The 20830-nt window shown below is 37.6% G+C and overlaps 1 protein-coding gene across 2 annotated transcripts in view; it reads right to left on the bottom strand.

The window, feature by feature from the left end:
- Positions 1–4033: 4033 nt before the first annotated feature.
- Positions 4034–20830, bottom strand: part of JCHAIN (joining chain of multimeric IgA and IgM) — a 31946-nt gene continuing 15149 nt past the window's right edge. The window contains exons 1-5 of one of the 2 annotated variants that reach the window (XM_007998822.3): positions 15762–15856; positions 15335–15422; positions 10977–11100; positions 5727–5807; positions 4034–5041 (exon numbers count right to left, since the gene is read on the bottom strand). In XM_007998822.3, the coding sequence (XP_007997013.3) occupies positions 4831–5041; positions 5727–5807; positions 10977–11100; positions 15335–15398 (480 nt within the window). In that variant the 5' untranslated portion in view covers positions 15399–15422; positions 15762–15856 and the 3' untranslated portion in view covers positions 4034–4830. Of the gene's footprint in view, positions 5042–5726; positions 5808–10976; positions 11101–15334; positions 15423–15761; positions 15857–20830 lie in introns of those variants that run through there. The other variant, XM_037994713.2, reaches the window with a different exon arrangement.

Consider the following 20830-nt stretch of genomic DNA (forward strand, 5'->3'; position numbering starts at 1 on the left):
CACCCAGGCTGGAGTGCAATGGCAAGATCTTGGCTCACTGCAAGCTCCGCCTCCCAGGTTCTGGCCATTCTTCTGCCTCAGCCTCCAAAGTAGCTGGGACTACAAGCACCCGCCACCACACCTGGCTAATTTTTTGTATTTTTAGTAGAGATGGGGTTTCACTGTGTTAGCCAGGATGGTCTCGATCTCCTGACCTTGTGATCCGCCCGCCTCGGCCTCCCAGAGTGCTGAGATTACAGGCATGAACCACTGCGCCCGGCTGGGAATTTTCTTAAAGTCACTCCTTTATGCAAAATCCTACATTTTCCTCTTCCCATTGTATATCAATTTCCATAAATTTTAAAAAACATGATATTTCACTTCAGTTGTCTGCAAAATATTTTGAAGTATCCCTATATTACCAATCCCTTGATGATGGACTTAAAGTTTCCTATGAATTTTCACTATTATAAATCATATTGTAATAGATATCTCGATCTCTCTTTGTCTGTATTTCTGGTTATTTCCTCAGAAGTGGAATTACCGAGGAAAGACGGTTCGAAGGATGTTTAGACAGGATAACATACTGACTGAGAGCTTTGGCTTTGGAGTCTGACAGCCTTGAAGCTAATCATCAGTTCTCCAGATACCTGAAAAACATTAGGCAGGTTACTTCATCACCCTCACAGCTCAGTTTTACCATTTGTAAAGTGAAGATAGTACTTACTTCATGGAGTGTTAGGAGAATTCAACGAAACAATGCGTGTTAAAACTGTATATTCATTGTATTTTGTAACTCAACCACTAGATGGAAGTGGAGCTTTATGATTATAAAGTAGTGGCTGTCCTGCAATTCCCAGCCTCAGTAGCACCTGGGGAATTTGTGCGCCCTGCAATGTCTCCAGCTGCATCTCTGAGCTACTTAATCAGTATTTCTGAGGTGGGGCTCAGCAATCTACTTTCATGAGTCCTCCAGGTAATTCTCATATACACGAAAGTTTGAAAATCACTGATCCTGCCGGGCACAGTGGCTCACACCTGTAATCCCAGCACTTTGGGAGGCCGAGGTGGGGGCAGATCACTTGAGGTCGGGAGTTTGAGACCAGCCTGACCAACATGGAGAAACCCCGTCTTCTACTAAAAATACAAAAAATTAGCCAGGCGTTGTGGCGCATGCCTGTAATCCCAGCTACTTGGGAGGCTGAGGCAGGAGAATCGCTTGAACCCAGGAGGTAGAGGTTGCGGCAAGCCAAGATCGTGCCATTGCACTTCAGCCTGGGCAACAAGAGCAAAACTCCATCTGAAAAAAAAAAAAAAACAGAAAATCACTGATCCAATATATATTCACATATATTTACATTCTTTTCTTATTTGTTGCTTAGGCAGGGAGCAGAGTCAAAGAAAACTAACACATAATAACTGTAATTTACGGATTGTTGCTAATTGGTACCACAGTGGTAATAAGTGATATACACAGCATGCATCCTTATTTTTACAAAAATCTATGTAGTTATTTTTGCTCCCATTTTTCAAATGAGGAAGCAATCTTTGAATTAACTTGCCCAATGTTACTTAGAGTATGTATTTCAATATAGACCATGGATTTATTCACTAGATTATACTGCTACCCCAAAGCCAAGACCTGGAAATCCCATTAAAGGACTTTACTCTTATTGCTAATTAATATAATTTTAATCTGGCTGGTGCTGAGTGTGCTTACCTGAGCAAATGGCTAACTTGTCAAGAACTATGCAGAAGAAAAACATTTCTTACCAATTGTACCTACTTATGCCTGTCTTTTTTAAATGTCATCCATTTAATTCAAATTAAAAAGTGGGGGCAAAAAGTACAAAAATTATAATAGACTTATGGCAGGTCAATGAATTGGTCACATTAACCTCAAAATATCTCATGAGGTTTAAGAAAATGTTACAGTGAACATGATTCTCTAAGAACCTCAACTGATATTTGTTAAGACTATCGGGAAGAGTGATTCAGACTTTTCATTGCCATTTACTAGATAAATGAACCACTCAAATGACTAATTATCCACTTAGTTGGTTTTCTCATTTATAATATGAAATACCCAAAAAGTTATTGTAAGGATAAAATGAGATGACATAGATAAATCATTTGGTACTTGAAGAATGCTATCATTATTATCATCACTAAATCAGATAGGTCATAATTAGTATTGTGTTAATTTGGACCCTGCGGAATTGCAAAATGAGATTAGTGGGTGCAAGAGATTTATTAGGAAAACATCTGTGAGGGAAAATGGGAAGGGAGCTGAAGAAGGCTGAGTCATCGGATCCTGATGCAGGTCTTACCCATGTGGAGCAAAGAGGATAGGAAGGATGACTGGACAGATAATGTCTGGAGGTGCAGTGCTAAGAAATTTTCAGCTAAGATAATGAGCCCCCAAGTCAATGCCCCATCAGAAGAGTCCTGTGTCTCCCAGGAACTGACCTGTCTTAGTGTCCCTTGCACAAACACAGTGGATCTCAGAACTATAAGTCAATTACATTCCTTGCAGAGAACTGAGAGGCTCCTTTCATGGCCACCACATCTTACATTGATTCCTTAGTGTGTCCCTCTAAATGTTCCACTAATACCAGCAAATGTTTGAATACAACTTAAAAAAAAGGCTTTAATGTATCCTCAATAACTCTCATTTAAGAGTCATCAGCTACTCTGGATTTATATTGAATCAGTTAATATTTATAAAGCACTTACATTGGTACCTAGCACATAGTAAGTACTAAATTGTTACTAATATGCTAGTATCAGAGTTTAACTGAACTTCTGAAAGAAGGAAGACTTGTGGGACTACAAATTGCAGTCTTCTTCCAGCTAGCATTTAATGAGGTAATAATGCTGGAATAGGGGTCTCTCCTATAAGGATCTGCAATGTGGATCTACAATACTTTTTCTACTGGGTACACCGAGAAACTAAGGCAAAGATGAGGAGAAAGTAAGGGGTCTCTTCAGAAGCAATCTCCCACGAATTATCATAGCTCTTTGGAAGCTATTTCTTTGCCTTCAGCAGGCTCTGCCAAATAATAATTCTTTATGTGTATGTCTTATCTCTTCACCTAAGCTATACTCATGTTCACTCATTCAACAAATATCTATTGAGTACCTCCATGTGCCAGACACTGTTCCAGATGATGAGGACACATCAATGGGCAAAAGTGCATGCCTTTGTGGAGATTACACTCTAGTGAGGGGAGACAGACCATAAACATGACACATAACTAAATTACATAGTCTGCTAGAGGGAGATAAGTACACGGGGGGAAGTAGACTAAGATAAAGAAATCGGGTTTGAAATATTTAAAAAGTAGTCAGGGTGGGTGTCACAGAGAAGATGACACCTAAGCGCGGTTCTGGGGAGTGAGCAGTGATAGTGACTTTCTCGAGGGCGCTTACCATAACTTCAACACCACAGACCAATTCTGTGCATTTGGTTAATATTTAATTAATGTTTACTGACTAAATGAAATTCAAAGACTTGGCTAAAACCACACTCTAGATTAAAGATCAGTCAAGAATGGATGTATCTTTAATACACCAAAACTGGGGTTTCTACCAAAACTGGGGTTTCACCAGAGTGTCCTATGCATATCCCTAAAGAAACACTGAATAATCGGTAGAAGTCACTAAAAATGACTATTACCATTTTTTTAAAAGAAGGAAACAACAATTCCTTTTCAAGAAACCAACACTTACTAATCATTCTCCCACTGTTTTAAATTCCGAGTTAGCATTTACTTTCCATAGTACCCTTAAATATATATGTCAATTGGCCTTGGCTTTCTGTCATAAAGAAGTTTTATGTACCATGATAAACATGGTATTTATCAGGAGGGATTTTTGCTCTTTTATTTAATTATGGTTATAAAATGGCAAAGCCACCTCAAATATGTACATGTATGAGTTCTGTAATTAATGCATCGTTACATCATACTTACAAACCGTTCATCAATAGCAAGTTAACTTACATAAAGTTAACATAAGCAAAATTTGTCCAATAAATTATTTCACACAGGTATATGCTTATGAATCTATTTAATTGCTCAGACTGTGCTAGAGAATACGTACCAAGAAATACATATATTTCATAAGGTTCAGTTACAAAATGGATGGTTTCAAATGGGAATTGCTTACACTAACCTGATTATGAAAAAAAGAAGTCTGTATCATCTGCTTCCAAGTCTATTATGTCCAAATATATTTTTAATTATGCATTTATTTAGCTAGTTTTATAAATATTAGAGATTTCACCTTAAATTATTTCTGTAAATAGTTCTAGAACATGTTTTCCGATTATTTTCCTAATGAAGACATATATTTGACCTATGTTTATACATATATATTCTCTACACAGTGAAATATTTATTAAAGAGAATAGTAAAGAAAATGCGAAGCTCTGACTCTCCAAGGCAAAGGCAAAAAAAAAAAAAAAAAGAAGGGGGGGAAATGTGAGGAACATTTTATTACACCTCCTGATTTTTACTCCTTGAGTTTTATTTTCTCCCCTTGTTTATTTGTTCAATGCTAGAAACTGTATTCCTAAGGAAGCATACCTCTTTCAGGTGAGCATGATAATTGGCAGATTTTGATACTTAGAGTGTGAACATATAATTAAGAAGTGATTACCTAATAAAGATAACAATGTGACTATTTTAATTATTTTGGTGGCAGGGAGTTGGTTTTTACATCATCCAAAAAAAACAAAAAACAAAAAAACCCTGGTTCCAAATTCGTTGGTAATCAATATGCTAACTTTGTGAATCAAAATGGAGAGCCTCTCAAAAAAAAGAGCTATGCAGTCAGCAATGACTTAAATTAGTCAGGATAGCAGGAATCTGGGGTTAAGGCTGTTTGCACCATTTTGGTCTCACCACCATATGTGAGTGGGACCACAGCTGTGTAGCACTTGTTTCTGTCATAAGTGTAGCAGGTCTCTGTAGCACTGTCTTCATCACAGATATTGCTCTGGGTAGCAGTAACTATCTGATTATCCAGCTCCACTTCTGTAGGATCACATTTTTTACAGCTGAAAAGCAAACATATGCATTAGACAATCCCCTCAAATGCTGTCTCAAAATGCGACTACACATTTCAATCCAAAATCAATTAGTTCTTGCAGCTCTGACGGACAGCAAAGGACGACTCCTTTCAGACATAAGAAGCTCTACAATACAGAAGAGCTTATGGGATTTTCCAATCTTTAATATATATTAGTTGAAAATAAACAATATAATTAATAATGTGATAATACGATTATTTATCTATACCATACATATGGCTGTATGGTATAGATAATTTCTACTGTGTTAGGCTTATTCCCAACTGTATACCTGTTTAAACAAGTTATTTATAGTGACAAGAAAGGGAGAGTTTTTTTTAAAAAATTGATGTTGGAGTCTGTCATTTCCAAAGAAACACCTGCCTGTTCATAAGATCAAATCCACTTATCGAACTATTAAGAGAAATTGGCCTTTCTATGAATGCCAATAATTTTTTCTTTAGAAAAAATGTATAGCCAAATTTTATCTGTGACAAAGTTTTATGAATTTATGATACCTAATAATTAACATAGGAATTAATGTATTCAAAAGTTCAGATTATGTTTGTAAATGTTTATACTCCAACATATTTTGAAAAACATTCTTACAAGGAAAAAATTAAAAGCTATTAACTTCCATATCTATCTTACTATGGAAAAAAATATATCTTACAGGTCAGACAAATGGTACACAAATTTGGTTCTCAATGGTGAAGTGGGATCAGAGATATTCTCCCTGTTGTTCAGAGGAACACTAAAAGAAAATAAAGAAAACAAAGTTAAAACAATGAAATACAGATATTGTTGTTTTTGGTAATAGGTATGCTGCCACTATTTCATCAGAACAGTACTTATCATTGTATTTAGTACTCAATAAGCACTCTAGAGTAATACCATTACTCAGATTTTTATAGTAACTTGCTATGTTTTAAACATGTCTCATTCAAAATAAACCTCACAGCAACTCTGCTGTCAACTATCTTTGCTGACTTGGCAAATTTTTGCTTTTCCTTTAAAACTCAATTCAGGTTTTACCTCTGTAATAATTATATTGATGTTATCCTCATCCTTCAACAAACTTCTTCCTCTGCAGTCTCATTAATGCTCATATATATTTATTACATTGAATACCATATCATAGTTGCTTGTCTACAGAGTGGTTGCTTCCCTGGGCTATGTAAGTTCCTTGAAGTAAAAACATTTATGTATTCCCAGTGCCTAGCTAGGTATGTGGCATATGGAATATGTTCAATATTTGTGAAATGGACAGAGAGATATTATTATCCAGATTTTAGAGGAGAGGAAGTCATAAATAGGAGAAGTTAGTGGTCCACCCAAGTTCACACAAAAATTAAGTAGCAAAGCTGGAACTTTTTCATTGTGATGTCCTATGAAAAATTAGATAATGATTGTCAACGAGTTCAGGTGATTTCATTAACTTTAAAATTTTTTTCATCTAAGTCATCATTCCTTCTCATATGCACCCCTCCCTACCAAAAGGAACAACAAAAAACTTGTGTTTCCTAACTCAGTATTTAGCGATACCATCCAAGCCAGAAACCTGGTTATCATACCTGAATCCTCCCCCGTCACATATCTACTCAATCTCACAGTCCAGTTGATTCTAATTATTTTCATGTGTGAAATCCATCCACTTGCCTCTCTTCTCATTATTACTGTCTTAATTCAGGACACCACTATCCTCTCCTAGATTATAACAATGTCTTCCTTTTGTCTTGACCCCTTCAAAGCACTGGTCACATTATGGCCAAATGTCCTTTCTAAAATGCAAGTTTAATTTCCTTCTTTGCTGAAAACCTCTAGCGTCTCTCCACAGATAACAGGGTATCCTCAAAATAGCATAGAAGGCACATCCTAATTTGCCCCTAACTCTCCAACTTCATCTCTCACAATGTCACGCTCCACAATGCATGCCAGCTGTAAACAATCACTTGCAATTCCACAAACGTACCATGCTTTTCTCATCTCCCATCTTAACAATAACAGTTCTAACATATAATACTGGTTACAGTGTGCCTGGTACTATGCTAAGCATATTACGTGATGATCTCATATAATCCTCACAGCAATCCTGTTTCCTTTTCCTGGAATGACCTGCCCCACCTATTAATTCTCACTCCCCACACACATTTAGTCAGCAAACTCCTATTGAGCTGACAGCCATCATCCATCCCACCACTTATTCCAAACACCCTTTCCTGCCTCACACTGCCACCCTTCTCCTCTCCCTGAGGATTGGACTAGGTACCCCTCTTCAGTGCTCCTATAACAACCCATGCCCATTCCTATCATAGCACTTACAATACAGAATTGTAATTGCCTTTTTAATTGTTTAAGGTTTCCTGTTAGACTATAAATTCTCTTAAGAAATGGACTGTATTTTAAATAAACTGTTTTATCCCCACTGCCAACCCTTAATATTTGGCAGTTACTAAATAAACATTCATTGAATGAATGAATGAATCTATTCTCAATAAGACTGTAAAGATTCTAGTAATATCAGAAAAAGCTTTAAATAATGAGAAAGACAAGGTAATAAACATTTTTGAGAGGCTACTATAAGCCAAATGCTGTTCTTTTATTAATTATTGTATTTAATCCTCACAATCCTATAAAGTATATGTGTATATATTCACACATACATACATAATTATCCCTTTTTTTAAAGTTTAAGAAAAAGACTTAGTTAAGTAACTTGCCCAAAGTCACATCATTTTAGTAAGTAATGGAGTTGGGAATAATACCATAATGGCAGGCTCGGCATGATGGCTCATGCCTGTAATCCCAGCACTTCGGGAGGCTGAGGCGGGTAGATTGCTTGAAGTCAGGAGTTCAAGCCTAGCCTGGCCAACATGGTGAAATCCCGTCTCTACTAAAAATACAAAAATTAGCCGGGAGATGTGGCACGCACATGTAGTCCCAGCTACTCGGGAGGTTGAGGCAGGAGAATTGTTTGAACCCGGGAGGCAGATGTTGCAGTGAGCCAAGATCATGCTACTACACTTCAGCCTGGGCAACACAGTGAGACTCTGTCTCAAAAAAAAAAAATAGCCAGGCATGGTGGCTCATGTCTGTGCTTTGGGAGGCCAAGGTGGGCAGATCACCTGAGGTCAAGAGTTTGAGACTAGCCTGGCCAATATGGTGAAACTTTGTCTCTACTAAAAGTACAAAAAAAAATTAGCTGGGCATGGTGGCACGTGCCTTTAGTCCCAGCTACTCAGGGAGGCTGAGGCAGGCGAATGGCTTGAACCCAGGAGGCAGAGGTTGCAGTGAGTCAAGATCGCAGCACTGCATTCCAGCCTGGGTGACAGAGGGAGACTCCATCTCAAAATAATAATAATAATAATAATAATACCATAATGGCACAGCAATGGTAATATACTTTCAGAAATCAGAACACGGAAGATCAACACATCAGGCAAAGTGTCATGAAGTATCTAAATTATCTGATTTCAGTAAACAATATAATATAAAAAGAGTCATTTCATAAAATAAAAAGATGAATCAGAAGATCATGGAGAACCATTTAAAAAATCTCCTGGAGGTTTAAACATAAGATAGACACTCTTCAACATGGCTTAAGTGCCAATGTCATGTATGCCATTTTTTCCAACTACCCACTACTCCAGCTGTTCTATCCCTAACACGAAGCTATGTGGGCAGGATCTCAGTGGTCAAAGAAAACCTGCTAGAGGAAGTGATGGCTGAACTAAGACATGCACATTGAGAAGGAGTTAACTGGGCTAAGAGGGGTGGGACAGAGTTCTTCAAACAGAGGAACTAACAAGTATAAAAGCACTGTGAATGTGGGGAAATAGAGACATTACAGCGGTCCTGAATTTATTTATTTATTTTTATTTTTTATTTTTTGAGGAAGTCTTGCTCTTGTCCCCCAGGCTGGAGTGCAGAAATGATGCGATCTCGGCTCACCGCAAACTCCGCCTCCCGGGTTCAAGCAATTCTCCTGCCTCAGCCTTCCGAGTAGCTGGGATTACAGGCACCTGCCACTACGTCCGGCTAATTTTTGTATTTTCAGTAGAGACGGGGTTTCACCATGTTGGCCAGACTGGTCTCAAACTCCTGACCTCAGGTGATCTGCCTGCCTTGGCCTCCCAAAGTGCTGCGATTACAGGCGTGAGCCATCACGCCCAGCCCCAGTAGTGCTGAATTTTTTTTTTTTTTTTTTTTTTTTTTTTTTTTTTTTTTTTTTTTTTTTTGAGATGGAGTCTCGCTGTGTCGCCCGGGCGGGAGTGCAGTGGCCGGATCTCGGCTCACTGCAAGCTCCGCCTCCCGGGTTCACGCCATTCTCCTGCCTCAGCCTCCCGTGTAGCTGGGACTATAGGCGCCCGCCACTTCGCCCGGCTATTTTTTTTGTATTTTTTAGTAGAGACGGGGTTTCACCGTGTTAGCCAGGATGGTCTCGATCTCCTGACCTCGTGATCCGCCCGTCTCGGCCTCCCAAAGTGCTGGGATTACAGGCTTGAGCCACCGCGCCCGGCCAGTGCTGAATTTTTAAACATAAAGTAAAAGAAAAGTGGCAATGGATGATCTTGAGAGTTATGCTAAGCTTTGTAGGTCAGGCTGAGGCATTTGTAATATATCCTAAGATCAATGTTGGGGAAACCATCACAAGGCTTTTAAGCAGGATAGTGACAATAATTGGCACATAGATTAGGTGAATAAATAATAGTAAATATTTTTTAATGTGTCCCAGAAATACATAAGCTCTAAAAGGAATATTCTCTATTTATTTTTACAATAATCCTATGAGTTAAGTATGATTTTTTTCCTCATTTAAAGATGAAAAAGTTAAAGTTCAAAGTAGATAAGTAACTTGCATACAAGAACACAGAGCTATTAAGTGTCCCAGACAGAACTTAAAACAAAATTCTTAAACACATTATACTTTTCCCATTGATTGAAAGGAATGGAATGCCTTGTTCTCTTTCTATAGATTTGATTGGGGAAAAACTATCAAGGTAGGAGTGGTTTACAAGGAAAACTTATAACTGATTGGATCCAATAGAAATCTAATTTCTCAAATAGTATCAGCATTCTTGCTATTGAAAAAGAGCTATATAGCATATAACTCTGGACTGTGTGTGAAATGAAATGAATATCTGAAATCCAATCTAAAAGTGAGATCGAATCAAATTAGTTAATGTGATCAGTCTGCCTTATCTCGATGCAGACATCTGATTACAGTGTAAAAGACTCAGTTATCTATATATGGTACAAAATAAGACTTCAGTGTTATCTGCAGTTTCAGTTTGAACTGATCAAGGGCAACTGAAAGTTCTGATTCAAATTGAAATAACTTGGCCAGCCGTGGTGGCTCAGGCCTGTAATCCTAGCACTCTGGGAGGCCAAGGCAGGCGGATCGCTTGAGCTCAGAAGTTCGAGAACAGCGTGGGCAACATAGTGAGACCCTGTCTCTAGAGAAAAATAAAAAATTATCCAGGTGTGGTGGTGCATGCCTGTAGTTCCATCTACTGAGGAGGATCACTTAAGCCTGGGAGTTTAAGGCTGCAGTAAGCAGTGATCTTGCCACTGCACTCTAGCCTGGGTGACAGAGTGAGACCGTGTCTCAAAAACAAGCAAACAAAAATAAATAAATAGAAATAACTTCATATAAACAGTGCATGCTGATGACTAGATAACAGCCTTTGTTTATAATTTGATGTAGCCCACTGATTTTAGATTGCCTGTAATCTTTCATTCTTACCTCTAATTTCAATAAAATTGCCTCAAGCTCATTCACAAGATTCAATTCTTTACTGATGTAAAGTGCTACACAGTAAAAAGAGGAGTAAAGATGTAGGTATTACATTCAAACAATGCTTAGTGTCAGAAAGCATCTCTGCTTAGAACAGGAAAAAAAGGAATATGGAATGCCACATACATAATTCGGATGTTTCTCTCCACAATGTCCTCATTAGGATCTTCGGAAGAACGGATGATCCTGGAAGTAATCCGGGCACACTTACATTTGTTGTCAACAAGAACAATCCTTTCACCTTCTTGAGCTTGAAAGGTAAACGTATTACAAAGAAAGGAAAACAAATGTCAATTTATATATTTTGTATTGAGTTATTTTATCTTTCTTGCCTGCAGAAAAATAGTTTTATGGTTGGTTTGTCTCAGCTTTATCCATTTGTTCTCTAAGCAGAATCTTACATCACAGTGAAGAAAATCCAAAAGTACTCTAAAAGGAATTTTCACTTTTTTCTTGAACCAGGGTATGGGAACCTGGGATGAAATAATTCTGATTTTCACATCCTTCCTGAACTCTCATTTGTACTTAAAATTTTTTTTGTATAAATTGTATTATAGTTAAGAACAGGCATGTTTTCCTCCAAGATAACCTTATTTTGTATGACTTTTAAATACTCTCTACCACAATTATCTGCCTTTTCATAACAGATTATAACAGATTATCATAGTACATAATTCAATAAAAAATAATAAAGACTAAATTTCTTATAAGAATTATTTTAAGCAGGGTGCAGTGGCTCATGCCTGCAATCCCAGGACTTTGGGAGGCCGAGGCGGGCAGATCACAAGGTCAGGAGTTCAAGACTAGCCTGGCCAACATAGTGAAACCCCATCTCTATTAAAAATACAAAAATTAGCCGGGCATAGTGGTGAATGCCTGTAGTCCCAGCTACTCGAGAGGCTGAGGCAGGAGAATCACTTGAACCCGGGAGGTGGAGGTGGTGGTGGAGGTGGCGGTGGAGTTGGCAGTGAGCCAAGATCGTGCCACTGCACTCTAGCTTGGGCAACAGAGTGACACTTCATCTCAAAAAAAAGGAAAAAAAAAGAATTATTTTAAAAGATAGAGTATGTATGACATAAAGTGCTATAAATTTGCAAAAGCAATTTATAAATATTATGAGGTATAATCTCAATTGAATATGCCTGTATACAGAAAAAAATGAATAAATGAATAAATACACATATGACCATTAAAGCCTTAACTTTGAATGTCAAAATTTATTGTCTAATCTGAATATTAGACAGAAAGTTCTGATAAGTTGTTTGTTTGTTTGCGATAGTGTCTCACTCTGTCACCCAGGCTGGAGTGCAGTGGCACAATCTCAGCTCACTGCAACCTCTGCCTCCCGGGTTCAAGCGATTTTCCTGCCTCGGCCTCCCAAGTAATTGGGACTACAGGTGTGCACCATCATGCCTGGTTAGATCGTTGTGGGTTTTGTTTAGCACAGATGGAGTTTCACCATGTTGCCCAGGCTGGTCGTAAACTCCTGACCTCAAGTGATCCACCTGCCTCGAGCCTCCCAAAGTGCTGGGATTACAGAGCCACTGCACCCAACCTTGATAAGTATTGCAAGGAATAAACAAAGGAAATTTTGTATCATCTGGATTTGGACTAACAGATTTTATTTTAATTTTCTATTTTTGAGACAGAGTTTCACTCTTGTTGCCCAGGCTGCAGTGCAATGACGCAATCTCAGCTCACTGCAACCTCCGCCTCCTGGGTTCAAGCGATTCTCCTGCCTCAACCTCCCAAGTAGCTGGGATTACAGGCATGTGCCACCATGCCCATCTAATTTTTGTATTTTTAGTAGAGACCGAGTTTCACCATGTTGGTCAGGCTGGTCTCGAACTCCTGACCTCAGGTGATCCACCCGCCTTGGCCTCCCAAAGTGCTAGGATTATGGGCATGAGCCAGCGTGCCCAGCAAATTACCAGATTCTAAAAATTCAATAATAGCTTTACATAAGTAATGCTATTAAATAAGAGTGCTAATTAATAATAACGATGATGCTGGCCAGGTGCAGTGGCTCACGCCTGTAATCCCAGCACTTTGGGAGGCCAAGGTGGGTGGATAATGAGTTCAGGAGTTCCAGACCAGCCTGTCAATATGGCGAAACTCTGTCTCTACTGATAACACAAAAATTAGCCAGGCGTGGTGGTGCACACCTGTAGTCCCAGCTACCAGGGAGGCTGAGGCAGAAGAATCGCTTGAACCTCAGAGGTGGAGGTTGCAGTGAGCTGAGATTGTACCACTGCACTCCAGCCTGGGCGACGGAACGAGACTCCATCTCAAAAAATAATAATAATAATAATAACGATGATGTTAAACATGCTTTATTCATATAATTTTAGCTAAGTGACCTAACAATTCCTCTCATTAAGCCTCAACTAAAAAAAAACACAGATTTAGCACACGAATTCAAGTTATAAAGTTTAAATGATCAGAATAGTTATAATTTTAACTGGAAGTCTGTTCCTGAGACAATTCCCAGAGCAGAGAGGACCTAGTGCAGTATTTCAGTCTTAATGATAAGAGCCACTACAAAAACATTTTAAGACCATTGTTATTGTACTTGTAATTGTTTGAAGCACTTTATAATGCATTATTATACCATTATTCATAAGTTCCTAATGAATCTTCTGACACAGTCTGTGTAATATTGGAAAGAAACATTATGGAGTCAATTCAAGGTAATGAAATAACTCATTATCATCTGAAAAAGGTAAAATGACCTAAATGATATCCTCTTTTCTACTTGTGTATCCATGACTCTTAAATGTTTTTTCTCAGTGAAACATAAATAAGCACATAATGCCTGACCAAAAATACAGATTGTTGAGGAGTGACTTAACTATTAAGTCTTAAATAGAAAATGTCTATATTCTATTATGGCATATAATTATTTCCTTACCAGAAACCTGGGAAGTTAATATATAAAAATATTAGGCAACCTAATATCTATCAGAAATACATAGCTGTCAGAAAATTTACAAATACTTTCAATTCACCAAGACTTAGAGTCTAACATTTGATCTCACCAATAGGCAGTATTTTTCCTAACAAACCTGATATTAGGGACTGTGCTTTACTTTATTCCAAGAGCATCTGACACATAGTAGCTGTTCAATGAATATTTGTTAAATGTAATTCAGTTCAAACAAATAAGAAAATAGATTTAACAACATATGCTAGAGATGACCATAATGAGTTTACTAAAAAGTGATTGCCTTACACAAGGCAGAATAGGATAGTAGGAGTGTGGGCTATAGGGTCAGATTGCCTGGGTTCTACTTACTCTCTTGCTTGCTGTATGACTTTGGTAAGTTATTTCACCTCTGTAAGACTCAACTGGCTCAACTGTATGTCAGAAGTAATAATAGTATTTATCTTCACATGGTTACTGAGAGAATTAAATGGAATATTATATGTAAAGGAATTAGCATGACACCTAGAATATCATATTCAGTAAGTGATAGCTATTTTATATACAGATGGTCTCCAGCTTACCATGGTTCTACTTACAATTTTCCTAGTTTATGATGCTGTGAAAGTGATATGCATTCAGTATGCTCCTCAGCCACAATGGGGCTACCTCCCTATAAAGTCATTATAAGTTGAATATCATACTTTTGATATTTTCAACTTTCAACTTTGTAGGGTTTATAGGGAAATAGCCCCATTATATATATCATATATTTTTAGATATGTACATATACTTATGTTGTATATCCTTTAGTAATATTTTATATTTTAAATCATTAGAAAGTTATTCTTGATGCTAAATTAGTATAATATATATATATAAAATGCCTATTCCTAATTACATTTCTGTCATTATTTGTCTTGAAATAAGAACCACAGACTCAGTGACAGGAACAATCCAGATAAATTTTAATGTGCCCTTCTAAATGAAAATTATTTAATACTGTACCTCTAAATTCAGAATGTATTCCATTTTCTGAAGTTGTTTGAAAGATCAATAAACAAAATGACAAAAGTTCAGTCATCAATTTATAGGCAACCTGTATAACATTAAACATTGCTAAAGGGTCATAATAAATCTGTGGGCTCAGATCCAGGAAAGCTGTTAAAACCAATACCAGCCTCTTTGGGGAAATAAAATCCCAATGCATTCCATGTTGTACTTACAGTGATTATTATTTCACTTCTCCAGAATATTAATTTAAGAGACTCAAGGGAAAGATTACAGATTTTTAAGATTCAATGTGGACATTCATATAAGTAGGACTATCTGTAGTTAGCTAATTTCTTATTCTCTAGTTTGTAGTAGGCAAATAACTAATAGAAGAGAAAAAATAATTAAAAGATTCTTATCTGTGTAAAGACAACTGTCATAGAAAGATGAAAGCATGTTAGGAAAAAGTAGCTGGCCTGCTGGCCAACCAAAGCATAGGCATAAATGTTTAAAACTGAAAAAAAGATCTGTCCTATATTTTTCCTTTGATTTTCTAAATATCACATACCTTTTACATGAACAGCCTTAACAAAAATGGCCAGGACTCCCCAGAAAAGCAAATGGTTCTTCATCTTGACTTCACTTCTTCTGAAAAACTGGAGCAAAAAAAGTCAGGGTTAAGGTGTGTGATCTATAAGGAGTGTGCAAATGATGGTGCTTCTGCTTTCTTAAAATAACACTCCAGGCAGCTAACAAACTAAAAACAATCACAACTGTGGTTGAAGTCTGAAGTTTAAATGCCGAACTGGAAAAACGTATGACTCACATTTAAGTATTTTCTTGCAAAGCATCCCAAAAAAAAAAACCCCATAATTTGATGCAATCATTTTTATTTTGCATTTACACTATATAAATGTTTAAACCAGAAGACTAATAATAATTTCAAAGAAGGATTCCATTAAGAATGTTGAAATAGGGACTTTCCATTTTATTACCTAGATATATTCATATTAGTCTTCAAATCAGATATCTGACATTTGCCATGCCTAGAATAATAAATGAAGTGAAGTGAAGGAGGAGAGATGAAGGGAGAGAAATGAAAGTCCTTCAAGGTCCCAAGTGTACCTTATGCTAATTTTTTATACTAGTCCTTAATTAACCAAGCTATCAGATTTAAATATATATTTTGTATATACCTTACAAATATATATTTTGTATATACCTTACAAAATATATAGATTGTATATACCTTACAAAATATATGCATTGTATATTCCTTACAAAATATATGCATTGTATATTCCTTACAAAATATGTATGTTGTATATACCTTACAAAATATATATTTTGATTACTTTCAGTTATTTTATAAGCTGAAACATGGAACTGGAATTAGAAACTGGTAGATACTCAGCTGGGCACAGTGCCTCACACCTGTAATCCCTGCACTCTGGGAGGCCCAGGCAGGTGGATCACTTGAGGTCAGGAATTGGAGACCAGCCTGGCCAACATGGTGAAACCCTGTCTCTACTAAAAATACAAAAATGAGCTGCACATGGTGGCGAGCGCCTGTAATCCCAGCTATGCAGGAGGCTGGGGCAGGAGAATCGCTTGAATCTGGGAGGCAGAGGCTGCAGTAAGCCAAGATGGCATCACTGCACTCTAGCCTGGGTGACAGAGGGAGACTCTATCTCAAAAAACAAGCTGGTAGATACTAGATAAATAAGTTGCCATATTTTAATTTGATAACATTAAGACAGACCTTGTGTCTAGTTACACCTTTCAGAATTGTAAACCCATAAGATGATTTGTATTTGAGATGCCTCAACAGAAAACTGAATCACTGCAGTATTTTGTGTAAAAATTTTTTCACTTAATTAGTGTCATTTTTTTCTAACTGAGCTTTTGGGGAGCACCCCCTGCACTCCCACTCCAATATGCTAGAATTTCCTCTCTCTTAGGCAAGGTTGGTTCCAAGAATATGCTGGTTATGCAACAGCATCAAATCTGTGTTACTTTTGGTTCTCAGCTCCAATTTTTGAAGTGACTCCTAGAATTTTAAGAGGTAATTAGGAGTACTTCAGAATCATAAGTAAGCCAGGCTGACTTCAAAGCTAGAAGTACGAAATGACAGGATGAAAGAGACATTAAAGGCTAGCACATGATTGCACTTCTTCAAATAGTATGTATTGAAAGTCTGTAAGAACAAAGTGCCAGGCACTATCACATGCAATATTACTATACTGTCAAAGTTTATCCTTATGTTAATTTCTACTATCAGTAGGACTTAGGAACTACTTGAGTTTAGGGAAAATATACTGGCATCACACGAAGAGTTTATTAAAAAAAGAAACAGACCTGAAAGCACTTTATTTTAGTTTGTGGTCAGGATGTCAAAACAACTATCAACCACCCTAAAAGATCCTCACCCCCAACTGAAGTTTCTAAATAAATGACTTATTCAATTACTCAAAAAAAAAAAAAAAGGGTAATTAATAGTGAGCTAGATACCTTTTTAATTCTTGAAAAATAAACTCAAGGCTAGACTGCCTTCCCAAAGCAAGTTGGACAAATCCTTGGGAACAAATTAAAGCTTCTCCAAAAGTTTCTTTTTTTTATAACAGCAAAGATTGTTTAACTCATAATTACTAACCTAAGAAAAGCTCTGTATTTGATATTTTCATTCTTCCATTCTTGCTTTTTTTTTTTTTTTTTTTTTTTTGAGACAGAGTTTCGCTCTTGTTGCCTAGGCTGGAGTGCAATGGTGCGATCTCAGCTCACTGCAACCTCTGCCTCCTGGGTTCAAGCGATTCTCCTGTCTCAGCCTCCCGAGTAGCTGGGATTATAGGCATGTACCACCATGTCCGACTAATTTTGTATCTTTAGTAGAGACGGGGTTTCTCCATGTTGTTCACGCTGGTTTCGGACTCCCAACCTCAGGTAATTTGCCTGCCTCGGCCTCCCAGAGTATTGGGATTACAGGCATGAGCCACTGCACCCAGCCAATCTTGCATTTTTATATTTTGATTACGTAAACTATAAATCTAAAATAAATTGTGTTAATAAAAATAAGGTGTGACACATTTGTTATTAGAAGAGAATTACCTATGCTGGCAACACAGGATCTGGACTAGTGTTTTGCCTTGTGTGCTCTAGGGATCATCTGACTAGAACCACTTGTAGTACTGGTTAAAATATGGATTTCCTGGCAACACTCAGAATTTCTGGAGATGTGGCCTTGGAATATATATTTTCAAAAAGCATCCCAGTTGATTCTGATGTGCATTGAAGTTTGCAAACTAATGGAAAAAAAAAGGCTGGCCTGGAGCAGGAGGTAAGGGGGTGCAGAATAACTAGCAGCATTAACTATTTATGGAAGAACAAAAGGTTAATAAAGGTAATTTTTAAATAAATAGTCATACTGAAAAGTTAGCTGAAGTTTGTATTTGCTGTAGGTAAGCTGTTGCATATTCTTTTTATAATTAACCTACTATATACAAATGCAAGTTCCAGTTTAATTTTTAAACCATTTCTTTACCAGTTTTAGTTATGTTTTTGCCACTAAAAAAAATGTAAAATGTGAATAGTAGAACTCTTTACATGTGTGTTAAGTGATTGAGAACTTAGCCATGTGTTCTAAATTCTTATCAAAAAAAAAAAAATGGCTTATTTTTCTACACTTACATTTAAGATTTGTGTAGTAAGAGATTCAGAGATAGACTTAGCCGGATGAAAGAGATCTTAAAGGTAATTTAGTCTCACCTTCATGACTCTCAAATTTTTTTTCAATGTTCTATACAGCTAAATTCAGCATTTATTTGAAAATCATCCAAAATAGTTGGATGCTTCACTCCCTCTGGACACAGCTCATTGTATTTTGGGATATTCAAACTGTGACAAGACTTTATTCTCATGGGACACAGAGAATATTACTCCCTGTTTTCCTCCTGTCTCACTGGTGACTCCTTCTGGGTCTCTTGCTAAATTTTCCTCTGAATATTGAGGGCATCAAGGCTTAATTCTCATCTTTTCTATTCTCTTAGCCTCTCCCTAATTAATTTTACCTTATTTCATGCCTTTAACATAGGGCACATTGAGGACTCTTAAATGTATTACTTTAACTTTGACCTTGCCCATTGAGTTCTAAATGCCTATGTCCAACTTTGTATTTTATATCTCTATGTAGCTATCTAAATGGGTATCTAAAACTTAACCATGTAAAATGGTACTCTTGATGACCAATCCACCCTCACACTCACATACCAATCTCTTTCTGTCTCAAGTTTTCCCCCATCTCAGTAAATGGCACCTCCATCAGTTATTCAAGCCAAAATCCTCTTCTTCGGTTCCTTTCTTCTCCTCTCCCCTACATCCAATTTAGCAGCATGACCTGTCGGGTTTCTCTCCAAAACATGTCCCAAATTCATCTGATTCTCTCCATTTTCACTACCAACCTAGTCCAAGCCTCCATCCTCTTTCCTAGACTACCATAATAATTTCTATAATTAAAAAGTAACTTTTCCTTTCCCTCAGCATTGGTGACTAAGGCACACAGATCATAAACAAAAATGACTAAGTACCACAAATCTAAAGCAAGCCAAATACTTCCTCCAAGGTTTGTTAAGAGGCAACAAAGCCAAACACAGTGGTGCATGCCTGTAGTTGCAGCTACTCAGGAGGCTGAGGCAGGAGGATCACTTGAGACCAGGAATTGAAGGCCAGGCTAAGGAAGGTAACAGTAGTTTTCAATGTGTAACTATTATGTGCCCATAAAAATTTTTTCTAAAAAGAGGCAACAAAACTCAATCTACTTCCATCAACCACCACTCCACCACTCCCATACACTCCCATCTTGTCTTTAGAAGACCAGGGAGGGAAGAGGGGGAATAACAGCAGCTGTTACCTTGTTGAAATCATAGTGTTTGTAATAAGAGACTCCCACACACATATCCCACCTCACTTCACCCTTAGGAGAGTAGAGACTAACGGTGGGGCACTTTCCTCTCCCCAGATTCAAGTGAGGGAGAGTTTCAAGAAAATCCCTCAAGAGATCAGGGACCTTAAAAGAAGGGGAGGTTGAGAAGCAACATAGCATAATAGTTAAGAGAAAGGGCTCTGAGCCTGACTGATTGGGTTTATCCCCCAATTCCACCACTCTCTAGCTAGGTAACACTGGACAAACCTTGAACACATCACTTAATCTCTCTTAATTTCCTCTATCTGTAAAAGGGGGAAAATAACAACATATGCTTCATAGGATTGTTGTCAGGGTTAATATTTATTACATCTATTACATCATGTGAAGAAGTTAGATCTTGGCACACAGTAAGCGTTATATAAGTACTAGTTACTTATTATTATCATCATTGTCATCATTATGTCTTAACTCCTTGTGGAGTTGCAGAAAATGCAGCTACCAACTGCAATGAAGTTTGGGGAAAGCATTCCTGGGAGAACTTGACATGGTCCCTTGGGTTGTGGATGTGTAGGAACATCAAAAATGATACATGATCATGCTGTATAAACGAAAATATGCAGTTTCCAACTTAGGATGGGTGAGGAGGAAGTACACTTGGAAGATATGTTAGCTTTATTTGTAATAGCCTTAAGCTGGAAGCAGTCTAAATGTCCAACAACAAATTGGATAAACAAATTGTGGCATATCCATTACCCAGTAACAAAAATGAATAAGCTACTAATAGACACAATATGGATGAATCTCAGAATAATTATTCTCAGGGAAAGAAGCCAGATAAAAATTTTTTTAAGAAAGTACAGGCTGGGAGCAGTGGCTCACACCTGTAATCCCAGCACTTTGGGAGGCCGAATTCGGTAGACAATGTCAGGAGTTTGAGACCAGCTTGACCAACATGGTGAAACCCCGTCTCTACTAAAAATACAAAAATTAGCCGGGTGTGGTGGTGGGTGCCTGTAATTCCAGCTACTCAGGAGGCTGAGGCAGGAGAATCGCTTGAACCCGGGAGGCAGAGTTTGCAGTGAGCCAAGGTCATGCCACTGCACTCCAGCCTGGGTGACAGAGCAAGACTCTGTCTCAAAAAAAAAA

The sequence above is a fragment of the Chlorocebus sabaeus genome, chromosome 7 (assembly GCF_047675955.1).
Source record: "Chlorocebus sabaeus isolate Y175 chromosome 7, mChlSab1.0.hap1, whole genome shotgun sequence".
Taxonomy (NCBI): domain Eukaryota; kingdom Metazoa; phylum Chordata; class Mammalia; order Primates; family Cercopithecidae; genus Chlorocebus; species Chlorocebus sabaeus.